At 40.2% G+C, this 26,761-nt stretch overlaps 1 protein-coding gene across 1 annotated transcript; it reads right to left on the bottom strand.

Moving 5' to 3' along the window:
* Positions 1–14,833: 14,833 nt before the first annotated feature.
* On the bottom strand, positions 14,834–21,550 carry LOC141496681 (cathepsin L2-like). The gene is made up of 7 exons (XM_074199328.1): positions 21,425–21,550; positions 20,213–20,335; positions 17,509–17,658; positions 16,889–17,101; positions 15,648–15,810; positions 15,424–15,568; positions 14,834–14,933 (listed from the first exon to the last, which is right to left on the bottom strand). Exons 1-7 carry the CDS (start codon positions 21,548–21,550, stop codon positions 14,834–14,836), a joined length of 1,020 nt encoding a protein of 339 aa, XP_074055429.1.
* Between the last annotated feature and the right edge of the window lie 5,211 nt (positions 21,551–26,761).

The raw sequence follows: 26,761 nt of genomic DNA, 5'->3' as shown, positions 1-26,761 counted from the left end.
ATGGGGATCCCTTCAGTTTCTAATTCTTGGCCACTACAAAAAGAACTACTATAAATACTTTTGAACATGTAGAACTTTTTCCATGTTTTAAAATTTCTTTTGGATATAGGTCTAGTAATGGGTATCAAAGGTATAGGCTTTTGACATAGGCCTTTGGATATAGGCCTAGTAAGGGGATCAAAGGGTATGATCAATTTAATTGTTCTTTGGGCATAGTTCCAGATTACTCTCCAGAATGAATGGATCACTCACAACATCATTCACTAACATTAATGCCCCAATTTTCCCACATCTTCTCTAACTTAATCATTTTCCTTTTTTGTTATCTTAGCCAGTCTGATATATGTGAAGTGGTACCTCAATTTTAATTTGTGTTTCTCTAATCAGTAATCATCTGGAGCATTTTTTCATATGAGTGTGTGTGTGTGTGTATATATATATAGCTTTAATTTCATCTGAAAATTGCCTGTTCAAAACCTTTGACCATTTATCAAGTGGGAAATGACTTACAATTTTATAAATTTGATTCAATTCTCTATGTATTTTAGAAATGCGACCTTTATCAGAAGTACTAGCTATGAAAATTGTTTCCCAGATATTTTCCTTCTAATCTTGGTTGCATTGATTTTATTAGTGTAAAACCTTTAAAATTTGATATAGTCAAAATTATCTATTTTGCATTTTATAATGTTCTTTATTTCTTGTTTTGGACTAGTGGTTTTGTTTATTTTTGCAAGGTAATGGGGTTAAGTGACTTGCCCAAGGTCACACAGCTAGGTAATTATTAAGTGTCTGAGGCTGGATTTGAACTTAGGCAGGTCCTCCTGCCTCCAGGGCCAATGCTGTATCTACTGTGCCACTTAGCTGCCCCTGGACCAGTGCTTTTTAAAAAATAAATTATTATGGATATGGATTGTTTTTAACTCATCCAAGTTTTCTATCTGTATCCTTCTGCTTTTCCCTCCCAGAGAGCCATCTCATGTAATAAAGAATTTTTAAAAGAAAAAAAAGAACAAAGACAGCAAAACTGACCCATGCATTGAAACCAAATCTTGAAAAAATGTTTAATCTTCCATATTCATGAGTCTCCACTCTGCAAAGAAGTGGGTTGGGTATCTTTTCATCATTTCTTTGTAGCCAAGTTTTTCAGTCATTTCTAAGCACTGATTTTTCAGTGTTATATGGTTAATGTCCTTTATGCTTACATTATAATCATGTATACTTTTCTGATTACTTCATTTTGTCCATAGGTTTTTTTGGTATAAGTCTCTCTATTTGTAATTTCCTAAAGCACAGTAACAATATTCCATGACATTCATGTATCCTTATTTAAACATTCCCTACTTGATGGCATCTTTGTTTCTAGTTCCTTAGCACTTTTTTGTAAGTAGCCTCATTGTATATGGATAATAGTGAACCAGATGAGATGGAAAGTTTCAGAGGATTCAAATGACTTTCTAAAAGGATTGTACAGGGTGGAGCCAAGATGGCAGCAGGAGAAGAGCCTCTCCCTAGGTGCTCTCTCCAAAATATTTCAAAAAATCTTTTTTTAATTTATTTTTTTATTCTCATTTTGTACAAATGTTTTTTTACATTAATAAAATATTCTTGTTTACAAGTAAACAAAATACCCCTCCCCCCATGAATATAGATTGACTTGCTTGGGCAAAAAAGTAAAGGGGAGAGAAAAACAATTAAAATTAAAAAAAAAAATAATCGTAATAATTGTAGGTATGGCCAGGTGGCACAATGGACGAAGCACCAGCCCTGGAGCCATGAGCACTCAAGTCCATATCCAGCCTCTTAAACCCAATAATCACCCAGCTGTGTGACATGTAAGCCACCTGATCCCCACTGCCCTGCAAAAATCAAAAAGAAGAAAAAAAAAGACCCAAAATAAAATAAAATAGTAATAATAGTAGGGGTGGCTGGGTGGCAGACAGAGCATTGGCCCTTGAGCCAGGAGCACCTGGGTCCGAATCCGGCCCCAGACACCCAAACATCACCTTGCTATGTGGCCCCAGTCAGGCCACCCAACCCCACTTGCCCTGCACCCTCCCCAAATAATAATAACAAAAAATGTGCTTCAGTCTTTGTTCCAACACCAACAACTCTGTCACGGGTGGATCACATTCTTTATGATAAGTCCATCACAAAAGTTACTTCCATATTTTTCCAACATTGCCATTGCTGATCGCAACTCCCTCCTTTCTTATTTCTCCACTACCATGTACTCTATTTTCTCTCTCCTTTTACTCTGACTCTGCTGTAGGGTCGCTGAGTGGTGCAGCAGACAGATCCCTGGTCCTGGGGCCAAGAATCCCTGAACCCCCATACCACCCCTTAGGCCCAGAATCCACCTGGCCCTATGGTCCTGGGTAGGCCATCCAATCCCAGCCCCTTGCAAGAAGTAAAAAAGAAAATGTGTTATAGCTGACCACTCTCCCCCCATGGTCCATCCTCTCCTCCTTTATTCACATCCCCACCCCTTCCCCCTGCTCCCCCCTCCTTCTTACTCCAGATGCCTATACCCCATTGAGTATATATGCTGTTTCCTCTCCTAGTCATCTCTGATGAGAGCAAAAGTTCCCTCATTCCCCCTTGCCTCCCCCCTTCCATATCATTGCAATAGCTCATTGTAATAAAAAAAAATCTCATGTGAAATATCTTGGACTATTTCCCCTCTCCTTTTTCTTCCTCCCATTCCATTTCCCTTTTTTTCCTATTGACTCCATTTTTACACCATATTTTATCTTCGAATTCAGCTTTCTCCTGTGCTTCAACTATAAAAGCTCCCTCTACTTGCTCTATTAACTGAGATGGTTCATATGAATATTATCAGGATCATTTTTCTATACATGCATTTCATCCTCATTAAGTCCCTCATATTTCCCCCCCCTCCTCCGATCTCCATGCTTCACCTGAGTCCTGTATCTGAAGATCAACCTTCTGTTCAGCTCTGGCCATTCCAAAAGGAACATTTGAAATTCCCCTGGTTCATTGAAAGTCCATCTTTTTCCCTGGAAGAGGACATTCAGCCTTGCTGGGTAGTTCATTCTTGGCTGCATTCTAAGCTCTTTTGCCTTCCGGTATATTGTATTCCAAGCCCTACAAGCTTCCAATGTAGTTGCTGCTAAGTCCTGTGTGATCCTGACTGCAGCTCCACAATATTTGAACTGTGTCCTTCTGACTGCTTGTAATATTTTCTCTTTGACTTGGGAGTTCTGGAACTTGGCTATAATATTCCTGGGGGTTGGTTTTTTGGGATCTCTTTCTCGGGGGGGATTGATGGATTCTCTCCATTTCTATTTTGCCCTCTGCTTCTAGAATATCAGGGCAATTTTCCTGTAGTAATTCTTTGAAAATGATGTCAAGAGTTCGAGGGGGTGGCGGAGCCAAGATGGCAACAAGAAGGGATCCAGTCTTAGGAGCTCTCTGATAAAATTCATCAGCTAAGGACTCTAACTAAACTTTCGAGAGACAGAACCCACAAAGGGTCCCAGTGAGGCAGTTCTCCTACTCAAGGTAACCTGGAAAAGAGCAGAAAGGCTCTGCTCCCCGGGATTGGAGAGGTGGCCCACCAGAGGGGTGGCCCGCCAGAGGCAAAGAACCTCAGCCTCCTGGAGGCAGCCCCAGGGCGCTGGGAGTCTCAGCTCACAGCAGCGGGGGAGTCTCCTGCGCTGCACCCCGAGGAGCACCGGCACAAAGTGGAACAGCGGGGGGACCTCTGCCAGAGCGAACACGTGGAGCACAGCACTCAGGGCACACAGAGAGCAGCATGGTCTTTCCCCAGCCCTGATCCAGGAAACAGAAGCAGGCAGAGCCAGTAAGCAGGAGTCCCCAGGGCATGAGCCCATTGAGCTGAGGGAGGGGAATGAAGAGAGCCTGCAGAGCTCTGTCCTCTGCCTCTGGAACAGGACTCTGGGGCTCTGACCACACTCAGATCCTGATAGCAGTCTAGGCCCCCCCATAGAACAGCAGGGCCCCCTCCACCTCAGCCCCGTGGCAGAGGGAGGTGCTTATGGTCATTCACAGACCAGGAGGGAGGACAGAGCCTCACACACTGAGACCCTTGTGGGAGCATCCCAAAAGTTCAAGAAACACCCCAAACCAGGCCCAGGCTGGGAAAATGAGCAAGCAGAGAAATAAAAAGAAGACTATTGAGAAATATTTTGCAAATGACCCCAAGAAGGACCAAAATACTCAGTCTGAAGATGAGGAAGCCCAAGCTCCTGCATCTAAAGACTCCAAGAAAAACAGAAATTGGGCTCAGGCTACGACAGAGCTCAAAAAAGACTTTGAAAATCAATTGAGGGAGTTGGAAGAAAAACTGGGAAAAGAAAGGAGAGAGATGCAGGAAAAACATGAAAATGAAGTCAGCAGCTTAGTCAAGGAAATCCAAAAGAATGCTGAAGAAAATAGCATGCTAAAAACCAGCTTAGGTCAAATGGATGACAGTTCAAAAAGTTATTGAGAAGAAGAATGCTTTAAAAAGCAAAATTGGCCAGATGGAAAAAGAGAAGAAAACTCTCTGAGGAGAACAAATCCTTCAGACAAAGAATGGAATTCAGGGAGACTGATGAATTTACCAGAAATCAGGAATCAATACTTCAAAACCAAAAAAATGAAAAATTAGAAGAAAATGTGAAATATCTCATTGAAAAAACAACTGATATGGAAAACAGACTTAGGAAAGATAATTTAAAAATTACTGGAATACCTGAAAGTCATGATCAGGAAAAGAGCCTTGACATCATTTTCAAAGAATTACTACAGGAAAATTGCCCTGATATTCTAGAAGCAGAGGGCAAAATAGAAATGGAGAGAATCCATCAATCCCCCCCGAGAAAGAGATCCCAAAAAACCAACCCCCAGGAATATTATAGCCAAGTTCCAGAGCTCCCAAGTCAAAGAGAAAATATTACAAGCAGCCAGAAGGACACAGTTCAAATATTGTGGAGCTGCAGTCAGGATCACACAGGACTTAGCAGCAACTACATTGGAAGCTTGTAGGGCTTGGAATACAATATACCGGAAGGCAAGAGAGCTTAGAATGCAGCCAAGAATGAACTACCCAGGGAAAAAGATGGACTTTCAATGAACCAGGGGAATTTCAAATGTTCCTTTTGGAATGGCCAGAGCTGAACAGAAGGTTCGATCTTCAGATACAGGACTCAGGTGAAGCATGGAGATTGAAGGGGGGGGGGGGGATATGAGGGACTTAATGAGGATGAACTGTATATATTCCTGCATAGAAAAATGACACTGATGATACTCATATGAACCTTCTCAGTTAATAGAGCAGGTAGAGAGAGCTTTTATAGTTGAAGCACAGGAGAAAGCTGAATTCGAAGATAAAATATGGTGTAAAAATGGAGTCAATAGAAAAAAAAGGGAAATGGAATGGGAAAAAGAAAAAGGAGAGGGGGAATAGTCCAAGATATTTCACATGAGATTTTTTTTTTATTACAATGAGCTATTGCAATGATATGGAAGGGGGGGAGGCAAGGGGGAATGAGGGAAACTTTGCTCTCATCAGAGATGGCTAGGAGAGGAAACAGCAAATATACTCAATGGGGTATAGACATCTGGAGTAAGAAGGAGGGGGGAGCAGGGGGAAGGGGTGGGGATGTGAATAAAGGAGGAGGGGATGGACCATGGGGGGAGAGTGCCCAGATATAACACATTTTCTTTCTTACTTCTTGCAAGGGGCTGGTAATAGAGGGCCTGCCCAGGACCACAGGGCCAGGTGGATTCTGGGCCTAAGGGGTGGTATGGGGGCTCAGGGCTTCTTGGCCCCAGGACCAGGGATCTGTCTGCTGCGCCACTCAGTGACCATACAGCAGAGTCATAGTGAAAGGAGAGAGAAAATATAGTACATGGTAGTGGAGAAATAAGAAAGGAAGGAGTCGCGATCAGCAATGGCAATGTTGGAAAAATATGGAAATAACTTTTGTGATGGACTTATAAAGAATGAGATCCACCCATGACAGAATTGTTGGTGTTGGAACAAAGACTCAAGCACATTTTTTGTTATTATTTGGGGAGGGTGCAGGGCAAGTGGGGCTGGATGGCCTGACATAGCAGGGTGATCTTTGGGTGTCTGGGGCCAGATTTGGACCCAGGTGCTCCTGGCTCAAGGGCCAATGCTCTGTCTGCCACCCAGCCACCCCTACTATTATTACTATTTTATTTTATTTTGGGTCTTTTTTTTCTTTCTTTTTTTTGGTTTTTGCAGAGCAGTGGGGATTGGGTGGCTTGCATGTCACATGGCTGGGTGATTCTTGGGGTTACGAGGCTGGATGTTGACTCGGGTGCTTGTGGCTCCAGGGCTAGTGCTTCGTCCATTGCGCCACCTGGCCATACCTACAATTATTACTATTATTATTTTTTTATTTTAATTTTTTTCTGTCCCCTTTACTTTTTTCCCCCAAACAAGTCTATCTATATTCATGGGGGAGGAGGGGTATTTTGTTTACTTGTAAACAAGAATATTTTATTAATGTAAAAAAAACATTTGTACAAAATGAGAATAAAAAATAAATTAAAAAAATTAAAAAAAAAGAAAATGATGTCAAGGCTCTTTTCCTCATCATGACTTTCAGGTATTCCAATAATTTTTAAATTATCTTTCCTAAATCTGTTTTCCATATTAGTTGTTTTTTCAATGAGATATTTCACATTTTCTTCTAATTTTTCATTTTTTTGGTTTTGAAGTATTGATTCCTGATTTCTGGTAAATTCATCAATCTCCCTGAATTCTGTTCTTTGTCTGAAGGATTTGTGCTCCTCAGAGAGTTTTCTTATCTCTTTTTCCATCTGGCCAGTTTTGCTTTTTAAAGCATTCTTCTCCTCAATAACTTTTTGAACTCTTTTATCCATTTGACCTAAGCTGTTTTTTTAGCATTCTATTTTCTTCAGCATTTTTTTGGATTTCCTTGACTAAGCTGCTGACTTCATTTTCATGTTTTTCCTGCATCTCTCTTCTTTCTTTTCCCAGTTTTTCTTCCAACTCCCTCATTTGATTTTCAAAGTCTTTTTTGAGCTCTGTCATAGCCTGAGCCCAATTTCTGTTTTTCTTGGAGTCTTTAGATGCAGGAGCTTGTGCTTCCTCATCTTCAGACTGAGTATTTTGATCCTTCTTGGGCTCATTTGCAAAATATTTCTCAATGGTCTTCCTCTTGTTTCTTTGCTTGCTCATTTTCCCAGCCTAAGCCTGTTTTTTGGGGTGCTTCCTGAGCTTTTGGGACACTCCCACAAGGGTCTCAGTGTGTGAGGCTCTATCCTCCCTCCTGGTCTGTGAATGACCATAAGCTCTCCCCTCTGCCACAGGGCTGAGGTGGGGGGGCCCTGCTGTTCTATGGGGGGGGCCTAGACTGCAATCAGGATCTGAATGTGGTCAGAGCCCCAGAGTCCTGTTCCAGAGGCAGAGGACAGAGCTCTGCAGTCTCTCTCTCTCTTTACTCCCCTCCCTCAGCTCAATGGGCTCATGCCCGGGGGGGGGGGGGCTCCTGCTTACTGGCTCTGCCTGCTTCTGTTTCCAGATCTGGGCTGCTGAAAGACCAAGCTGCTTGCTGTGTGCCCTGAGGGCTGGGCTTCATGTGCTCGCTCTGGCAGAGGTCCCCCACTGTTCCCCCAATTTGTGCCAGTGCTCCCCAGGGTATAACTCATGAAACTCCCCTGCTGTTGTGAGCTTCAGCTTCCAGTGCCCTGGGCCTGCCTCCGGGAGGCTGAAGTTCTTTTGCTCTCACAGGCCACCCCTCTGGCGGGCCGCCCCTCGGACCCCGGGGAGCAGAGCCTTTCTGCTCTTTTCCAGGTTACCTTGAGTAGGAGAACTGCCTCACTGGGTCCCTTTGTGGGTTCTGTCTCTCGAAAGTTTAGTTAGAGTCCTTAGTTTATGAGTTTTTATCAGAGAGCTCCTAAGACTCGATCCCTTCATGTCACCATCTTGCCAAAAAATCTTAAAATTATGACCCTTACTAAATTTTTGAGAGAGACAGAACCCACAGAAAGATCCAGTGAGGCAATTCTCCAGCCCAAGGTAACCTGGAAAATAGTGGAAAAATTATGAATAAGCTATGAAAATTGCTTCCCACTATTTTCCTTCTAATCTTGGTTGCATTGGTTTTATTAGTGTAAAACCTTTAAAATTTAATATAGTCAAAATCATCTATTTTCATAGCTTATCCATAAGTCCCTCCAGAATGAAGAAACTTCAACCTCCTGCGAACAGCCCCAAGGTGCCTGGGAGCCATGGCTCCCAGCAGCAGAAGCAGTTTCCTAACCTGCACCCCAGGGAGAGCCAAGCATAACTTGGAAGATCAGCAGGGAGATCTCTTCCAGAACAAGTAAGAAGCCTAGGCCCTGAGCATGGTTGCAGCACTGAGTGTGGCTGCTGCATTTAGCATGGTTGTGGCAGCCCAGATCCAGGAAGCAGGAAATGGAGGCAGGCCAGCAGAGCTGCAAGCAAGAGCTTCTAGGCAGCTGTACTCTAGTGCTCAGCCCACTGAAGGTAAGGGAGTGAAGGGAGACTTCTGAAGTGTGTCCTCTGTCTCTGGAATAGGACTCTGGGGCTCTGACCACATTCAGATCCTGATCATAGTCTAGGCCCCACATAGAACAGGGACATCCCCCTCAACCCCGTGCCAGAAGGGTGCGCTTGTGGTCATTCACAGATAAGGAGAGTAGTCAAAGCCTCAAACACTGAAGTCCTTGTGGGGGTATACCAATAAGATTCAAAAGCTCAGGAAGCACCCCAAAACCAGGCACAGGCTGGGGAAATGAGTAAACAGAAAAAAAAAAGGAACCTGACCATTGACAAATACTTTATGATCCCAAGGAGGATCAAAATACTCAGTTTGAAGATGAGGAAGTACAAGTTTCTGCATCTAAAGACTCCAAGTAAAATAGAAGTTCATTTCAGGCTATGACAGAGCTCAAAACAAATTTTGAAAATCAAGTAAGGGAGATAGAAGAAAAATTGGGAAAAGAAATGAGAGATGGGGCAGCTAGGTGGCGCAGTGAACAGAGCACTGGCCTTGGAGTCAGGAGTACCTGGGTTCAAATTTGACCTCAGACACTTAATAATTACCTAGCCGTGTGGCCTTGGGCAAGCCACTTAACCCCATTGTCATGAAAAAAAATCTAAAAAAAAAAAGAAATGTGAGAGATGCAGGAAAAACATGAAAATGAAGTCAGCAGCTTAGTCAAGGAGATCCAAAAAATGCTGAAAACAATAACATGTTAAAAACCAGCATAAGTCAAATGGATAAAACGGTTCAAAAAGTTATTGAGAAGAATGCTTTAAAAAGCAGAATTGGCCAGATGGAAAAGGAGGTAAGAAAGCCCTCTGAGGAAAACAAATCCTTCAGATGTAGAATGGAGCTAAAGGAAGCTGATGACTCTATGAGAAATCACGACACAATACTTCAAAACCAAAAGAATGAAAAATTATGAGAAAATGTGAAACATCTCATTGAAAAACAACTGATCTGGAAAACAGATTCAGAAAAGATCATTTAAAAATTATTGGGATACCTTAAAGTCAAGATCAGGAAAAGAACCTTGACCTCATTTTTAAAGAATTCCTATGGGGAAAATTGCCCTGATACCTGAGAAGCAGAGGACAAAATAGAAATTGAGAGAATCCACCAAACTCCCCAAGAGATCCCCAAAAAACAACCCCCAGAAATATTATAGCCAAGTTCCAGAACTCCCAAGTCAAAGAGAAAATATTACAAGCAGCCAGAAGGCCACAATTCAAATATCACAGAGCTATAGTCAGGATCACACAGGACTTAGCAACAACTACATTAAGGGCTTGTAGGGCTTAGAATATAATATTCTGGAAGGCAAAAGAGCTTAGAATGCAACTGAGAATCAACTACCCAGCAAAACTGAACATCCTCTTCCAGGGGGAAAAAATGAACTTTTAATGAAATGGGAATTTTAAATGTTCCTGTTGAAATGACCAGAGCTGAACGGAAAGTCTGAACTTTAAGCACAGGACTCAGGTGAAGCATAGAGTGGAGAAGGGTAAATTATGAGGGACTTAATGATGATGAACTGCATGTATTCCTGCATAGAAAAATGATACTGATAATACTCATATGAACCTTCTCATTTAATAGCTTTTAATAGATGAAGCACAGGAGAGAGCTGAATTTTTTTTTTTAGTTTTTCTTTGCAAGGCAGTAGAGTTAAGTGACTTGCCCAAGGCCACACAGCTAGGTAATTATTAAGTGTCTAAGGCTGGATTTGAACTCAGGTACTCCTGACTCCAGGGCTGGTGCTTTATCCACTGCGGCACCTAGTCGCCTCGAGAGAGCTGAATTTGAAGATTAATATATTGTAAAAATGGAGTCAATGGATTAAAGGGAAATATACTGGGAGTAAGAGAGAGGAGAGGTAGAATACGTTGATATTTCATATAAAGGATATTTTTTTTTTGCAATGATATGGAAAGAGGGAAGGCAAGGGGGGAATGAGGGAACCGTCAGTTTCATCAGAAATGGCTCAGAGAGGATACAAAATACACACACAATAGGGTATAGACATCTAGAATAAAAAGGAGAGAAAGGGGAGGGGGGGGAGGGAGGGGATGTGGGTGATAGAGGAGAGGGTAGATCATAGGAGAGAATAGAACACATTTTCTTTTTAACTTTTTGCAAAGTGTTGGGATTGGATGGCCTGTCTGGGACCATGGGTCAGGGTGGTTGGTGGGTCTCTGGGGTAGTATATGGGCTTGGGGCCTCTTGGCTCCAGGAATGATGCGCTGTCTGCTGTGCCATTCAGCTACCCTATAGCACATTTTAGGTGCTTTTTTTTCCCTACAGCACATTTTAGAAGAGGGACAGAGTGAAAGGAGAGAGAGAAAATATATGGTAGTGGGGAGGAATGGAAGGAGGGAATTACAATCAGCAATAGCAACTGCAGAAAAATATGGAAGTAACTTCTGTGATGGACTTATGATAAAGAATGTGATCCACCCAAGACAGCTGGTGGTATCAGAACACAGACTGAAACATATTTTTTTCTCTTTCTTTTACTTTATTTCCTCATGAGATTCTATATTTTTTTGTGGGGGAGGAGATATATTACGTTTATTCTTAAACAAGAATATTTTAGTAATGTATAAAGTCATTTCAACCAAAAAAAAAAAAGAAGAAACCAGGAGGGATGGGAATTCAGGGAAACATGGAAGGATTTGCATGAACTGATGCTGAGTGAGATGAACAGAACCATAAAAACATTTTACAATGGGGGGGGGTGTGTGATTATCATACTTGATGGACATGCTCATTCCATCAGTGGAACAATCGGACGATTTTGGGCTATCTGTGATGGAGAATACCATCTGTATCCAGAGAAAGAATTGTGGAGTTTGAACAAAGACCAAAGACTATTACCTTCAATTAAAACAAATGTTATCTTATGTAATTTTGCTATCCCTTATACTTTGTTTTTCTCCCTTGAGGATGATTTCTCTCTCATCACATTCAACTTCGATCAATGCATACCATGGAAACAATATAAAGACTAACAGACTGCCTTCTGTGGGGGGTGGGGTGGGGGGAGGGAATCAAGAATAGGGGTAAATTTGTAAAACCCAAAATAAATAAAAGAAAAAATAAAATGCCTTGTACTAATTCTGGACCTTTGTTTTCTACCAGTAGGTTTCATTTTCTTAAAAATATTTCTTTTCTCCATAAGGAGAGGCTTACCCAACTTTCCAGTTATGTTAGTGAAAGGTCACTTCACGCTAAACAACAGTATCTGATTTATGGATTCTTATGCTATAGTAAAAGTGCCCAGGAATATCGCCAATTCATTTATTTATTCAACCAACATTTATTGATTTGTTTCCGATGTTAATGGAAATAGAATCGGTATGAACAATTTATTTCCTTCAAAGAGTTAAAGTAGGACCAAAAATGAAACATACATAAGTAACCAGATCAGGGCACTATGCTAATGTCAAGGACAAACACAAGGGGTTCAAACACATCTGAAGTAATTATCACTTTCAAGTAAGTTGATCAGGAATGGTTTGTGGGATATAACAGATTTGAGCATAACTTTGTTATTGGTTAATTTTTTAGAATTTTTGTTCTCAGGCAGCTAGGTGGCACAGTGGATAGAACACCGGCCTTGGAGTCAGGAGTACCTGGGTTCAAATCCTGTCTCAGACACTTAATAATTACCTAGCTGTATGACCTTGGGCAAGTCACTTAACCACATTGCCTTATAAAAAAATGATTTTTAGGGGGCGGCTAGGTGGCGTAGTGGATAGAACACCGGCCTTGGAGTCAGGAGTACCTGGGTTCAAATCCTGTCTCAGACACTTAATAATTAACCTAGCTGTGTGACCTTGGGCAAGCCACTTAACCCCGTTTGCCTTGCAAAAATCTAAAAAAGAAAATTGGGGTGGCTAGGTGGCGTAGTGGATAAAGCACCGGCCCTGGAGTCAGGAGTACCTGGGTTCAAATCCAGTGTCAGACACTTAATAATTACCTAGCTGTGTGGCCTTGGGAAAGCCACTTCACCCTGTATGCCTTTCAAAAACCTAAAAAAAAATGATTTTTGTTCTCAAAAGCATTTCCATTACAAAAGCTAATCTCTCTGCCTGCTCAAGTGATTGCATTTCATTGACAGATTGCTCCTTCTGTCATCCCCATGCATCACTTAATTTCAGTCTCTTGTCTACTATTTTCCTAATTCCTACAAGTATGCCTTTTTTCCCCATCCTGGAAAAAACCTCAATCCTTTCTATCTCTTTGGCCCTTGTAGTGAAACTTGAAAAGGCCATCTCTAACAGATGTCTCTAATTTCTCTTCTTCCATTCTCCTTTTGACTCCTTGCAATCTGGCTTTTTACTTAATCATTTTTACCTATCATCATACTCTTTCTAAAGTTTGAAATTATTTTAGGTGCCAAATGCAGTGATCTTTTCTCAGTCTTCATTCTTCTTAACTTCTCTGCAGTCTTTGACACTATTGATCACCCCACTCCTTGATATTCTTTGCCCAATAAGTTTTTAGGACTCCATTTTCCCCTGTATACTCCAATCTATCTGATCATGTTTTCTCATGTACTCCTAGATCTTCATGTAGATCATCAGTTTTCTAGCCTAGGTACCCTTCTCTTGTCATTTTATGCTACTTCATTTGATGATCTCATCAACTCCTATGGATTTAAGTATTTTAATGTACATGATTCTCTGTTCTATCTTAATCTTAACTTCTCTACTAGTCTCCATCTAACAAATCAAACTGGGTGTCCAAAAGACATCTAAATCATGTGCTAAATAGAACTAATTATCTTTTCCCCTAAACCTGTACTCCCATCTCAATCTTCTATTATGGTAGAGAATAACACCCTCTTCCCAATCCTTCAGATTGACAACCCTAGGAGTTATCCTGGACTCATTATAATCCCCATATCTTAACTTTTCACAGAACCTTTTGACTTTTGCAAAAATTTCTTGATCATTCCCCCTTCTCTCCTCTGGCATTGCTACCACTTTGGTATGGTTCCTCATCACTTCACGCCTAATCTCTTGCAAAAGCTTGTTGGTGGTTCTACCTGCCCTCAAGTAACTCCCTATGGGAAACCATTCTCCATTCAACAAAAAGTGATTTTGCTAAAGTATAGAATTGACCATGTCACTGTGTAACCCCTTCTTAATAAACTACAGTAGCTACTGCCTATTGCCTATAAAAACAAACACAAAATCTTATTTGAGATTCAAAGGGGTTCATAAGAAAAAAAGAGGGCAGCTGGGTAGCACAGTGGATAGAGTACCAGTCCTAGAGTCAGGAGGACCTGAGTTCAAATCTGACTTTGGACACTAATAATTACCTGGCTATGTGACCTTGGACAAGTTATTTTAACCCCCATTGTCTTATAAAAACAACAAAAAAAGAAAACAACTCTTCATCATTTTCAACTGCCATACAACCACATCAGTCAGGGCATGGAGAAAAGAAAAATCCCAGTGTTCCTCAAAATATTCACTTTATTGCACAGAATTTTAGCAAAATTATTCATATCTATGACAAACCAATATCCCCCATTAGGAAAATGGACTGTTAATGATGGCAAAACTTGGTTTGATATTGGAGTCTCATATGGATGACAGGAAAATGCTCTCAGGGGTTCAATTCTTAATTGAAAAACTCACAAGACAGACATCTGACCCCTGGGGTAAAAAAGATTTAGATTTCACTGGTTACTACATAAAGTTCACAGGTGATCACAGTTGTTCACAGGATAAGCTCTCTGGAGAAGCAGCAAGGTAGTGAGCTACTTAATGGACAGAAGTAGAGATTAAAAAAGGATAAAGAACTTAAAAGGGAGAAAGGCAGGAAAGAAACTTAGATCAACATAGATCCAGCCACATGGAGCTGGGGCCATATTGGTAGTTACAGTCAGGGAAAGGAGTAATCAACAAAGAAAAGAGAAGAAAAGCTTAGATGAGAAGAGATCAATATAGATCTAGGCAGAAGAAGCTGGGGACCATATTGTTCCAGCCAAATGACCAGAGTGGTTTGATACCTGGTATTTTCCAGTGCATATGCCAGGAGCTGTCCCCAAGGAGTGGTTAAGATGGTACTCATTGTATATTTTCTGCCTCAAAGGGTATGACCAAAAGTCCCAATGTAGCTTAAGAAATGGAGACTGAATGTGTAACACCCTCCACAATACAGAATAAACCTCAAAAGATTACAGTGCCCTGGTTCTGCTTCAATATCACTTCTGAATGTTTATAGAAGAGGATTTTATCTTCTGTGGACCACATACTCCAAGTACAGGGAATAATCTCTCCATTGGGTTACAGAATAGGATATTCAGCACGGGTAGCAATCCCACAGCGATTCTTCCCATCCATTGCAATACGCATGTAGCCGTTTTCACCCCACCTCACACCCCAGCTGAAAGGAATAGAGCCAGATTAGTAGTAGTACATAGCTGTTCAGGGAATAAGCTTTAGAAATGGAAATGAATCATTTTCATTCTCTTATCTTCATTCCTGGGAATATGAAAATGAGTCTAAGGGGCTCATACAGAATACTATGATTTGGAGAAAACTCAATGCTCAAGCAAGATGAGAGATTAGTTCAGTGCTTAACTTGTCACTTATATAGAGGAAACACAATTTTGTATGCAGGATCAGAGGGAGTCAATTCCTTGTTGATCAATAAAATGTGTGTGTGTGTGTGTGTGTGTGTGTGTGTGTGTGTGTGTGTGTGTGTGTGTAAGTCAGTTCTATCAAGGATAAAAATTCTTCCTCACATAGACTGGGTTGAGATGAAAATTCAAATAAGGACTATCTTTAAAATGTAGGCTAATTCTTAGCTAACTAGGGCCATCCCCCTCTCCACAAGAAACTTCTACACTTTTGTCATCTTCCATCTTCCATACCTATTTTTAAGAATCCAGAATTTCTCTTCATATTGGTTTTCTTCTGATGGATTCTCTTCAATTTCTTTTACTTTGTATCCATATCCAATCAACAGTAAAGCATGGTTTATTTTCCGTGGATTGCATCTTGTTTCATTGTAAATTCCTAGAAAATGTAAAGTTGGGGTGAAGAAAAAAGCTCTGACATCATATCTAATTGGCACCTTACTTGGTTGACCTTATACCTCCTCTATACCAGTGGAAGGACTTCCATGCATTCATTGCCACAGATACTGGTCCTACAGTTGCCACAGCTTTCATCAGAATTTTCTCATTTCCAAAGGGGAGGACATTATAGCTTTTGATAGTAACATTTGCACATTCATTTCTGTATGAGCACTGATGTTTCTGAAAGAGACAGTCATTTGGAGGAAGTCAATAGGTGTGGAATGAAAGGGCACTATACCAAGGAATCTTTAGAAAGCACAATACATACGCTTTTATACATTGATGGTTATAATTTTGCTGTTATAACCATAATATGAAGTTTCAGGAAGTTCTATTTAGGGATTCCTAGCTGTTATTTACTCAGAGAAGCACAAATGGAAAACAATCTGTTTTTTTAGTGGAACTTCTTAAATTTGGTCCATTCACTTCTTACTTGTACAGATTTTTAAAAATGCCAGTCTCCCAATCTGTCATATTTTCTTCAGATTATTTAATCTAGAGTTGTTGCAGTCATGTGCTATATGAATGTGTTTTAAGTATAGCAAACTATAGATGATCAACCTTGATGGACTTGCTCACTCCATCTGTGCAATAATCAGGGACAGTTTTAGGGGATCCATGTTGGAGAATACCATCTGTATCCAGAGAAGGAATTGTGGAGATTTTCAATTTATTTTTTATTTTTATTTTATTTATTTTTTATTTTTTAGGTTTTTGCAAGGCAAACAGGGTTAAGTGGCTTGCCCAAGGCCACACAGGTAATTATTTTAGTATCTGAGACTAGATTTGAACCCAGGTACTCCTGACACCAGGGCCGGTGCTTTATCATCTGCGCCACCTAGCTGCCCCGAGATTTTCAATTTTTAAAAAGTTGTCTTGTGTATTACATAATTTTTGCTATCTCTAATGTTTTCTTTCTGCCTTATGGATCTTTTTTCTCTCAACACATTCAATTTTGATTTGTGCAAATTATGGAAACAAATGTATCAGATTGCCTTCTTTTGGGGGGAGGGAAGGGGAAAAATTGTAAAATTCAAAACCTTGGAAAAAAGATTGGTAGAAACTACTATTATTATATATAATTGGAAAGCAAAATATTTATATAATTAAAAAAAGAAAAAATATTACCTCCATAAACCAATTTTATTGGTTTCACAACTTCTTCACAAGACAGAGGACCTGAATTCACCTTTCCCCCATCATGGCAAAATTGGCCAACCCAGTATCAAGAAAGGCAGTGTAGAATGTCTTCATGTACCTTGGCCAGATAGGGGTAGCATTCCTCAGAGACAATGCCATTATTTTTGATATAACTGAAAGCACTAGAGACAGTTCCCCCATAACAGCCTTGTTTTTTGGAGCAGTCAATTAGTTTCTGTTTGCTCAGTTCCACAAGTTTGCCTGTTTTCAGGAAGAGCTGGCCTTCCAGAGATCCAATTGCACTGAATGCCCAACAGGAGCTACACCTTCCCTGAAAGAGAAGATGATAATTAAATGTGCTTTGTACTGTAACTCCTACAATGCCTAGATAGTGCAAGTCTGAACACAAAAGGACAGATTAGTTTGAACTCAAGGATTCCCCTGATCTTTATATTCCATTCATGTCTGATCATTTCCTTGCCCATATACTTTCAGTAACAACAGTCACAAATGTGCATAGGTGTTCACACTTGAGGGAAATATCCTTATTAAATGAAACCTTAAAGATTAACATTGGATGAAGAGGGTGGTTAGGTGGCACAGTGGATAGGGCACCTGCCCTGGAGTCACACCTAGCTGTGTGGCCTTGGGCAAGCCACTTAACCCCATTTGCCTTGCAAAAACCTAAAAAACAAACAAACAAAAAAACACCAAACAAACATAGGATGAGGATAATACCTGATTTCTCACAGGAGTCATGAAGCCATCCTTTCTCCAGTCCACTGATTTGGGAAGATTAGAAAAATTTGAAGATATCTTGGCTGTGGTATCTCTCTTTACCCTTGGTGACATGTTGGGTTTCAGCATTCTGTTAAATTCCTCATCTGTCTGAAAGAATAACAAACTATCTTACAAGGGGGCACAGAATCAGGGGTCCTTGTTCAGTGAAAGATGTTTGAAGTTTGAAAGCTTCCTTGACCACCATTTCCAGTCTCAGGTGTGCCTTCACTCAATCCACTCAATTCATTGACTGGGAGGTGGGGGGGGGGGGATTAAGACACTCTGCTCCTCATTTTCATTTTCCATTCTCCTTCCTTTCTCATTGGGCAACCTCTCTTCCTTTGAGTTTACAGCTATGTATCTATCTCCTAATTAAAATGGTAGTATCTGTTGTCTACACCCTCCCCACCCAGGTCACTTCCCTTCCTCTGAATGTGCTGGAAACCAGGCTTTTTCTCTTCTCCCCAATTCCTTCTCCCATTGTAAGGGACTTCAATATATACATACTGATGGTTCCTTAAATTGCTGAAGTACCCACTTCCCTCTACCTACTCACCTACCATGAGCTACTTCCCTCAATTTTGCCATTACCAATAAATGTACCACCTCTCTATTCAAGAATTCTGAAATCCCCTCAGACCATAATCTATTGGTTTTTTAACTCTCCCTCACAAACCCTGTTCTTCATCCTCACCATGATCTCTAATCCCTTGACACCTCAATTCTCTCTCCCAGGTCATCTCCTCTACAGGGACCACTCTCTTCTTTCCTCCCCTGAACTCTTGACTCCTTTGTGAACCTCTCTTGAATCCCAGGTTTCCACTATCATATCACTAACCAGGCTTAATTCTTCGTTCATTGCCACCATTCATCTTTTGTCATTTATACATGCTGCTTAATAAAGGTAGAGGGGGAAAAATATCACAATCATTTTAACTAAGTGCATTACAAATTATATAACCCATTCCATCCCATTTCCTCCAACACGTAGTTCCCCACTCTGTCATCCCACTATTTAACATTTTCAACATCTCCATATCTCCTTTATCCTCTAGATCCTTCCATCCCTGAAAACTATCACCTTGTTGTTTCAGTTGTGTCCAACTTTGGGGTTTTCTTGGCAAAAATATTGGAATGATTTTCCTGTTTGCTTCTCCTGCTCATTTTATAGATTAAGGAAACTGAAGCAAACTGGGATAAAATATTAGCTCAGGACCACACAACTAATTAGTGTTTAAGGTTGGATTTGAATTTAGGTCATTCTGACTCCTGTGCTGACTCCTCATTTTTCTAAGTATCTACACTAGGTGCTTCCAAGTTCTCTCCTCTGAAATGTGTATAGTCTGGCTTCCAATCTTAAAATCCTGCCAAATCCGATGACTTTTTTTTGAACCCTCATTCTCCTTTATCTCTCTGCAGCCTTTGACACATTGATTCCTCTCTCCTTCTTGACATGCTCTTCTAGATTTTCAGGACACCATTCACTTCTAGTTCTTTTTCTACCTAATTGACCACTCCCATCTTCTTTGCTGAATCTTCTTCAGATTATGTTCTCTAACTTGAAGTGTCCCTCAAGTTTCTCTCTTGTGCCCTCTTCTCTTTTTTTTCTATATATGACTTCAATTGGTGATCACATCAGTTCCCATGGATGATTTTCCGATCTACCTCAGTTTCTCTGTTGACTTCCCATCTCCAACTGCCTATCAGATTATTTTTCTCCCAAATCTTAACCTCCTCCAAATTCCCAATTATTGTGGAGGACAACATGATTTTTCCAGTCCTTCAGGCTTATAAATGAGGAGTCATCCTGCATTCCTCAATATCTCTCACTCTCCAAATTCAAACGTTGGCTAAGAGTTGAAATTTCACCTTTGTAATCTCTCCAATACATTTCCTTCTCTCTTCTGACACTACCACCCCACCCCTGCCCCTCTCATCCCACACCTGGAAAATAGCCTGCTGGTGGGCCTCAAATATTCAATACATCCTATATTCAGAGACTAAAGTGATTTAAAGTGCAGTTCTGATCATATCAGTCCTTGTTTAATAAACTCCACTAGCTACCTATTGCCTTTAGAAGCAATCACAAAATGCTCTCTTTGGCATTCAGGGCCCTTCATAACCTTCGTAACTCCTTTTCTGACATATTACTTCTCACCAGGTGTTCTTTGATCCAGTAATATTGGCCTCCTGCTTGTGCTCCATCCTCTGCTTCAAATTCCATCTTTTATAGGAAACCTTCTCTAACCTCCCTTAATTCTAGTGTTTTCTCTTTTAATAAGTTCGTATTTATGCTCTATAAAACTTGCTTTGAATATATTGTTGGTTCCCTCATTAGAGTATAAGTTCTTTTTCTTTTTCTTCCTTCCTTGGGCAGCTAGGTGGCACAGCAGATAGAGCACTGGAACTGGAGTCAAGGAGACCTGAGATCAAATGTGGCCTAGCTGTTTGCCCCATGGCAATCCTATTTACCTCAGTATCCTCATCTGTATAATGAGATGGAAAAGGAAATATCAAACTATTCCAATAGCTTTGCCAAGAAACCCCAAAAATAGCCCACTAGGGACAGGACAAACGTCATTTGCCTCTTTATTATTTCTAGTGTTAGACACATAGTAGGTGCTTGATAAATGTTTATTGAATGAATGAATTTGCTACTCACCATGTCCCCAAAATCATTCATCCCCAGGTAGTAACTCAGCTTCCCCTCCTTATACAGGCGATTATGATCATTAATGAACTTCCAGTTCTCCTCCCACACTTGTCTCCTAAAAGATTCCTCTTTCTATGGGAAAATTTATAAACACAAACAGTAATGTTAATAGCTAGCCATCAGCTCTCTTTTGTAAACAGTATTTTCAATTATATGTAAGGACAGTTTTAAACATTCATTTTATGAAATTCAGTTTCAAATTTTTCTCCTTTTCCTTTACTCTTCCCCAAGATGGCAAGCAATCTAATATAGATTACACATGTGTAATCATGTTAAGCATATTTATCATGTTGTGAAAGAAGAAACAGAATAAAAGAAAAAAAATCATGAAAAACAAAAAAGTGAAAATAGTATGCTTTGATCTGCATTCAGGCTCCATATTTCTTTCTCTAAATGTAAGATAGCATTTTCCATCATGAGTCTTTTGAAATTTTCTTGGATCACTGTATTTCTGAGAAGAGATATGTTTATCATAAATGATCATCATACAATGTTGCTGTTACTGTGTACAATGTTCTCCTGGTTCTGTTCACTTCACTTACCTTCAGTCATGAGTTTTTCTTTGCACTAAAGTTCTGAATGCTCAATTACATTGTCTAGACCTTTAAGGCATGGACATTTTCTACTAGAAACATAAATTGCCTCTTAAGATCAAGTCAAAGTTTAGTCACCTTAAAGTGGTGTAGAATTGGCAGCTTGAACCCAGGAGGAACCTCAGGGTTCATATAATCGGATCCATACCTAAGCAGGAGTGTTCTCTAAAATAGTTTTGAGGAGCTGTCTTTCCCTTTGATGGCAGCCTAAGCCATTAGGTACAGATCAACTTGGAAGGCAGTTTCTCCTTATTATGGAGCCAAGATCTACATCTTTCAAGTTTTTCTCTGGAGAGTACTTTGTCTTACTCTTCCACTTAAACTTTCCAACTGAATTCAACTAAGCAAGATGTGTCAGGATTTCAAGGTTCTTCATCCTACTGGGTAGCCCTCTTATGGCCAAATTTCATTCTGTCGGTGTAATTTTCAGTTCCCCAAAATTGATTTCCATAGAGTAGGGGTGGTAGTCTTACTAGGGAAGAGTTCAGGGGAACCATGACCTCACTCAAGTTCTTTGGACTATGCATATTAATTAACTAGAGAGTTCTGCAAAAGAGATATCACCTACCTCAATGTAATTTCTTCCATATGTGGATTTAAACAGCTCCCATTCAGTGTCTAACTCTGGCCTTTTTGTGGGAGAACCATATGCAAGTACCCAACAAAGGGAAACCAGACAAAGAAATTGTCTCATGGTGGCGGACTTCTGCTGCTTTATGGAGTTGACAGAATCTCTTCTTACTTCTGGAACCTATTTCAAAAACATCCACAGGGTCTCATTCCAATTTTTTATTCACTTGGAGGTGTCCAAGTATTAATTCTTTATTTCTGATCAAAAATTATTTTATCAGCCTCAAATTGACATTTGTAAGTCTTAATGTTAGCCTCTGTCCTCCACAAGATCTGTGTTTCTCCAGTTATAACTTTTGATAGCCTAATTACATCTGCAAGTTTGACTTTCATCATTTTGTAAACAATCGGAGTAAAGACTATCCTGAGAAGGCAGGAAAATTGGTCTGGTTATCTCTGTAAGAGAGATTGAATAAATCCTTATACTTTTGATAATTTAGAAAGGGAGAAATGTCAGTGTTTTATATGTCTGTATTCTATTTGTTAACAACAAAATATCAAGTTTGAAGGAGACTGTAGCCCTTTTTTTAAAGTGGATCTTTGTCAGTTCTGACGCAGAACAGGCAATGGAGTTAAGTAGCTTGCCCAAGGCCACACAGTTAATTATTAAGTATCTGAGGTCAGATTTGAACTCAGGTCTTCCTGACTCCAGGGCCAGTGCTCTATCTACTGGCCCACCTAGTTGCCTCTCAGTTGTATTTCAAGAAATCATAAATGAAAACTATGTAAAATAAAGAGTTAATGGCTCCAGCTTTTTGGAAAAAAAATTAAAATAAAAAATAAAAACCTCCAAACCCCAGGATTCTTCTTGAAAATAAGCAGAAATGAGGTTCAGGAAAGGGATCTTAAAGGTAGCGTTTGGGATGAAAATCTCTGCAAAGTTCACAGATTACTACATTAAGTTCCCTACAAAAAGTTCACAGGTTAAGTTCTTTGAAAAGCAACAAGAAAGGGGTGGCTAGGTGGCATAGTGGATAAAGCACCGGCCTTGGAGTCATCTGGTCTCAGACACTTAATAATTACCTGTGTGGCCTTGGGCAAGCCACTTAACCCCCATTGCCTTGAAAAAATCTAAAAAAAAAAGCAACAAGATAGTGAATTACTTAAAGGACAGGTGGATCAGCAGAATTTTTGGTTAAAAAGGGTAAAACCCTTAAGAAGGAAAAAAGAAAAGAAAAGAAACTTATGTCAACATAGATCCAGAAGCATGGAGCTGACCCTTATTGGTAGTTACAAGCTGGGAAAGGAGAAGTCAACTGAAAAAGTAAAGGGAAAATAGAAAAAACCTAGAAGAGAAGAAAGAGATGACAGGGAGAACATATGAGGAAAGAAGAGAGGCTTAGATCAACATAGATAAAAGGCACATGGAACTGGGACCTTATCATTCCAGAGGCATGGCCATGTGGATCTAGCTTAGAGAGAAGCCAGAGGCTACCAGCTGAGAGTCCAGAAGAGAAAGAGAAGGTTCCTGTGGATGGTGGGACAAGGGTAGAACTTGAGGAGTGGTTTAGCACCTAATTCCAGATATTCTCCAATTAGTATGCCACAGGGGTAGTACCCAAGGAGTGGTTCAGACAGTTCTATTGTACCTAAGTGGAGTTCTATGTACCTGCTACCTGCTAAGCCCTCTTTTGCCCCAAAGGACATGACCAAAAGTTTCCTGTGGCTTAAGAAGTGGAGACTGTAAACAGTCAACAGAGAATGAAAAATGCCCTTTACAGTATGGAAAAATTTCAAAAGATTAAGTAATTTCTGTGCCTGCTTCATACCAAAGTATAAGTGACCAAAAATCATATTCCTTTGGTCAGAGCACCCACATGTAAGGGTATGAATCCCCACATCAACAAAGGGAGCATAAGTGAAGGAAAAGGAAAAGAGGAAAAAAAAAATAGTAGCAATGTGCAAACTGTCCCATTAGTTCCCCAGAAGTTGGCTATTCCTACTCACATTCTGTAGGTCCTTGAAGATGACCAATGATATCACAAGAGTGATGTCTTGACATGCGAATGAATTGACTTTCAGTGAGTCAGGGCTGTGCAATTTCCTCAGCCTTGCTCTCTCCAGCTGTGGTTCAACTGGCAAGAGAAGAATCAAGAAGACCAGTCTTGGTCTTTTTAAACTGAAGTCTATCTCAGGTGTCAGTGTGTCTGAGGTAATACCCTCTCAATAATGAAAGACTAGGTAAGAACTGAGAGAAAAGAAGTCCTGGTTTAAAATTACAAAAGAATCAGTCTGGGAGGGGAAGACCCTCAGGGTTTCTGACTAAAACAGAAAACAATTGCTAGTTAGAGGCACTGGGAACCATCCAAAGCCAAACAATGAGCAAGAGAAACTTTGGTTGGGAACTATTATTCAATGAAAGTCAAAGTGGTTTAAATTTAAAGAGGCAATGAATTACAATAAGCTTTTTCACAACCTGTTTAAGAAATCAAAAATGCTTAAAATTACTTAAGAGTTAATTTTCCCAGCTTTTAGAAAAAAAGTGCGAAAATAAATAAATAGGAAATAAAAAAATCTAACCACTAAACCCCAAGATATCTTCCAAAGTGTAAGTTGATGAAGTCATTGAACCTCAGACAAATTCTTTGCCCCCTAGCACAGGACAAGGTGGGGAGGGGGGTGTCCACAAGACAATGGATTCCTGCACTGTCTGAAAGGATTAAGGCTTTGAGCTGAAGCCCCGCATCTACCTGATTCTTACCTCACCTTTACTCTTTGAGCTACACCCTTCATCTCTTCTCTTTCTGAACTGGTCTCACATTAACATTGACTCTCATACCAATGTCTATAGCTATTTTGAGACCCACCTATACTCACATCCCATTGTCAACCTTACTGATACTAGTAGAGGACACTGAATTGACCCAGGGACATACTGTGGGGTCCATGATTGAAGAAGCAGGAGTAGTACCAGAATTAGGATTTGCGTTGTATAAGCCTAATAAAGGTAGCACATGCATTCCCCTTTCAATGAGGCAAATATATTGACTATCTCTCCTCTGCCTCCCATGACCACTTGTCCTTGAGTTAACCTCTCAGGACATATTCAATCTATGTGTTATCCATTCCTTAATCCTTCCCTAGCACTAACCTAACTCTTAAACTTCCCCAAATCAGACACCAGATACTGCTTTTAAAAGTCTTGTCTTCCTTTTTTTTTTCCTATTTTCCAAATGAAGTTGGGAAATATTGGACAGAAATATGTTTTATAGTTTTTAATCTGTACCCTCTGTACTGACCATATAATTCTACCTCCCCCTCCATCCTATTGTCCAAGTATTGCCCAACTTGAACTGGCTAGTTGAATTCCTAGAAAGTTTGTCCTTCTTTCCTTTAAGAAGATGATGTCTTGACTTGAGTGCATTGAATTTCAGTGAAATAGATCTGTAACAACTTATCTGTGTCACTCTCACTTCCAGAGTCATTGGGGTTCACTGACAAGACAAGAATCAAGATGACTGATCATGACCTGGGATACAGTGGGTGACCTTGGCTTTTTTAAGCTGAGTTCTATCCCAGGTCTCAGTTTGTCTGAGGCACCACACACTCAGTCATGAAGGTCTGGGTTAGAAAAAGGGGTGGCTAGGTGGCACAGTGGATAAAGCACTGGCCCTGGAGTCAGGAGTACCTGGGTTCAAATCTGGTCTCAGACACTTAATAATTACCTAACTGTGTGGCCTTGGGCAAGCCACTTAACCCCATTGCCTTGCAAAAAAAAAAAAGGATGACCTAGTCCCATAACAAAAGAATCTGTCTGAGCAGGGAAGACCTTCAGAATTTCTTTTCTAATCAGTTGTTGGCAAACAAATATCCCCAAACCAAGAAGATTCACTATTATGATGGGAAAACTTGATTAGAGGTATCACTCTCTTATCATATTTGAAGGCTTGAATAAGAGGATTTCTTCTGTGGGTCACAGACTCAAAGATTCCAATTCTTGGTAGTGATATCTTCATTGGGCTTCACAAATGGATAGCTGACACTAGAAGCAATACCACAATGATTGTCCAGGTCCTTTGCCAGGAGGGTGGATTTAGTTTTGGTCATACCTTTCTTCACTCCATCTGAAAAGCAACTCAGAAACTTAATAATTACTTAGACCTCGGGCAAGTCATTTAACCCTATTGCCTTGTAAAAAACAAAAATATAGTTTTTGACTCATTTAAGATAAAAAAAAAACTGAACCTTTGGAGCTAGATGGAAGAAGAAAAGATGAGGAGAGTGTTGAAAAGGGAGGCTAATGATCTCTGAGATTCCTAGCACCCTTAACTCCCAAATCCTAACTTGTTATCCTCTTCTATTCCTATTCTCATTCCAGTCTTCTCTTATATTCACTTACTTCCGACTTTAAATGCTTGTTTCACCAGATTTTTCACCTAAGTCTCAAAGTCTCAAGAAACTCTAAACATCAAGTAATTTCCCACATGTTTAAAATCTTAGATGTCTTAAAATTCCATTCAAGGAGTGATTTTGACCATAGTAAGATAACTGACCATCCACTGTAATGCTTCCTTGGGTTTCACTACTGTCTCATTACCCCCTTACCCAGACACCTACCAAAATCATTCTGTTTGATAACAATGTCTATATGTCTAAGCTTCAGCTCTATGCCTATGAAGAAAAGGCTTACCAAAACTCATCTGGAGAAGGAAGCAGTAGGCAGAGGGCCAAAGAAGTACCTTCCATCTATCTTGGATTCTGGACTTCTCAGGTCCCTCACATTCTTTTGAGACCTTTAATTTGGGCTCCAACTTTTCCCCTTATTCTGAATTTGCACCTTATTTTCACCCTAATCTTTAGCCCTCAGGCATAATCTATTTGATGATGATGTCTTTGTCCTTTCTTGAAGAGGATCATGACATCAGGGAGATGATGCTTGAAAAGCACATGAATTGCATTTGAGTGAGTGGGTGCTGGGTAAAGTCACCAGAGGCTTTTGGGTTAAGAGGCCAGATATGAATTAGGACAACTGAAGATGGCCTAGATGCCAGGCAATCAAGGTTAAGTGACTTGCCCAAGGTCTCACAGCTAGTTAGTGTCAGGTGTCTGAGTGGATTCAAACTCCTGTCTCCTGGCTCCAAAGTCAGTGTTCTATCCACTGTGCCACCTAGCTGCCCCTAGTATCTATTTACTACCTTGCTGAAAAGGCATAATTTGTTTTTTTACAGCAGCAATGTTATTAAGATGCTAATCAGTACTAAATAGGGAGATTATTTTAGGCATATCAAAGTTGTAATTCTAGAGATCTATCTGGAACAATTAATGTCTTAGTATT

Source organism: Macrotis lagotis, chromosome 1 (genome assembly GCF_037893015.1).
Source record: "Macrotis lagotis isolate mMagLag1 chromosome 1, bilby.v1.9.chrom.fasta, whole genome shotgun sequence".
Lineage (NCBI taxonomy): Eukaryota > Metazoa > Chordata > Mammalia > Peramelemorphia > Peramelidae > Macrotis > Macrotis lagotis.
Note: the sequence above shows the minus strand (reverse complement) of the source record. Positions and strands in the feature narration are given on the sequence as shown.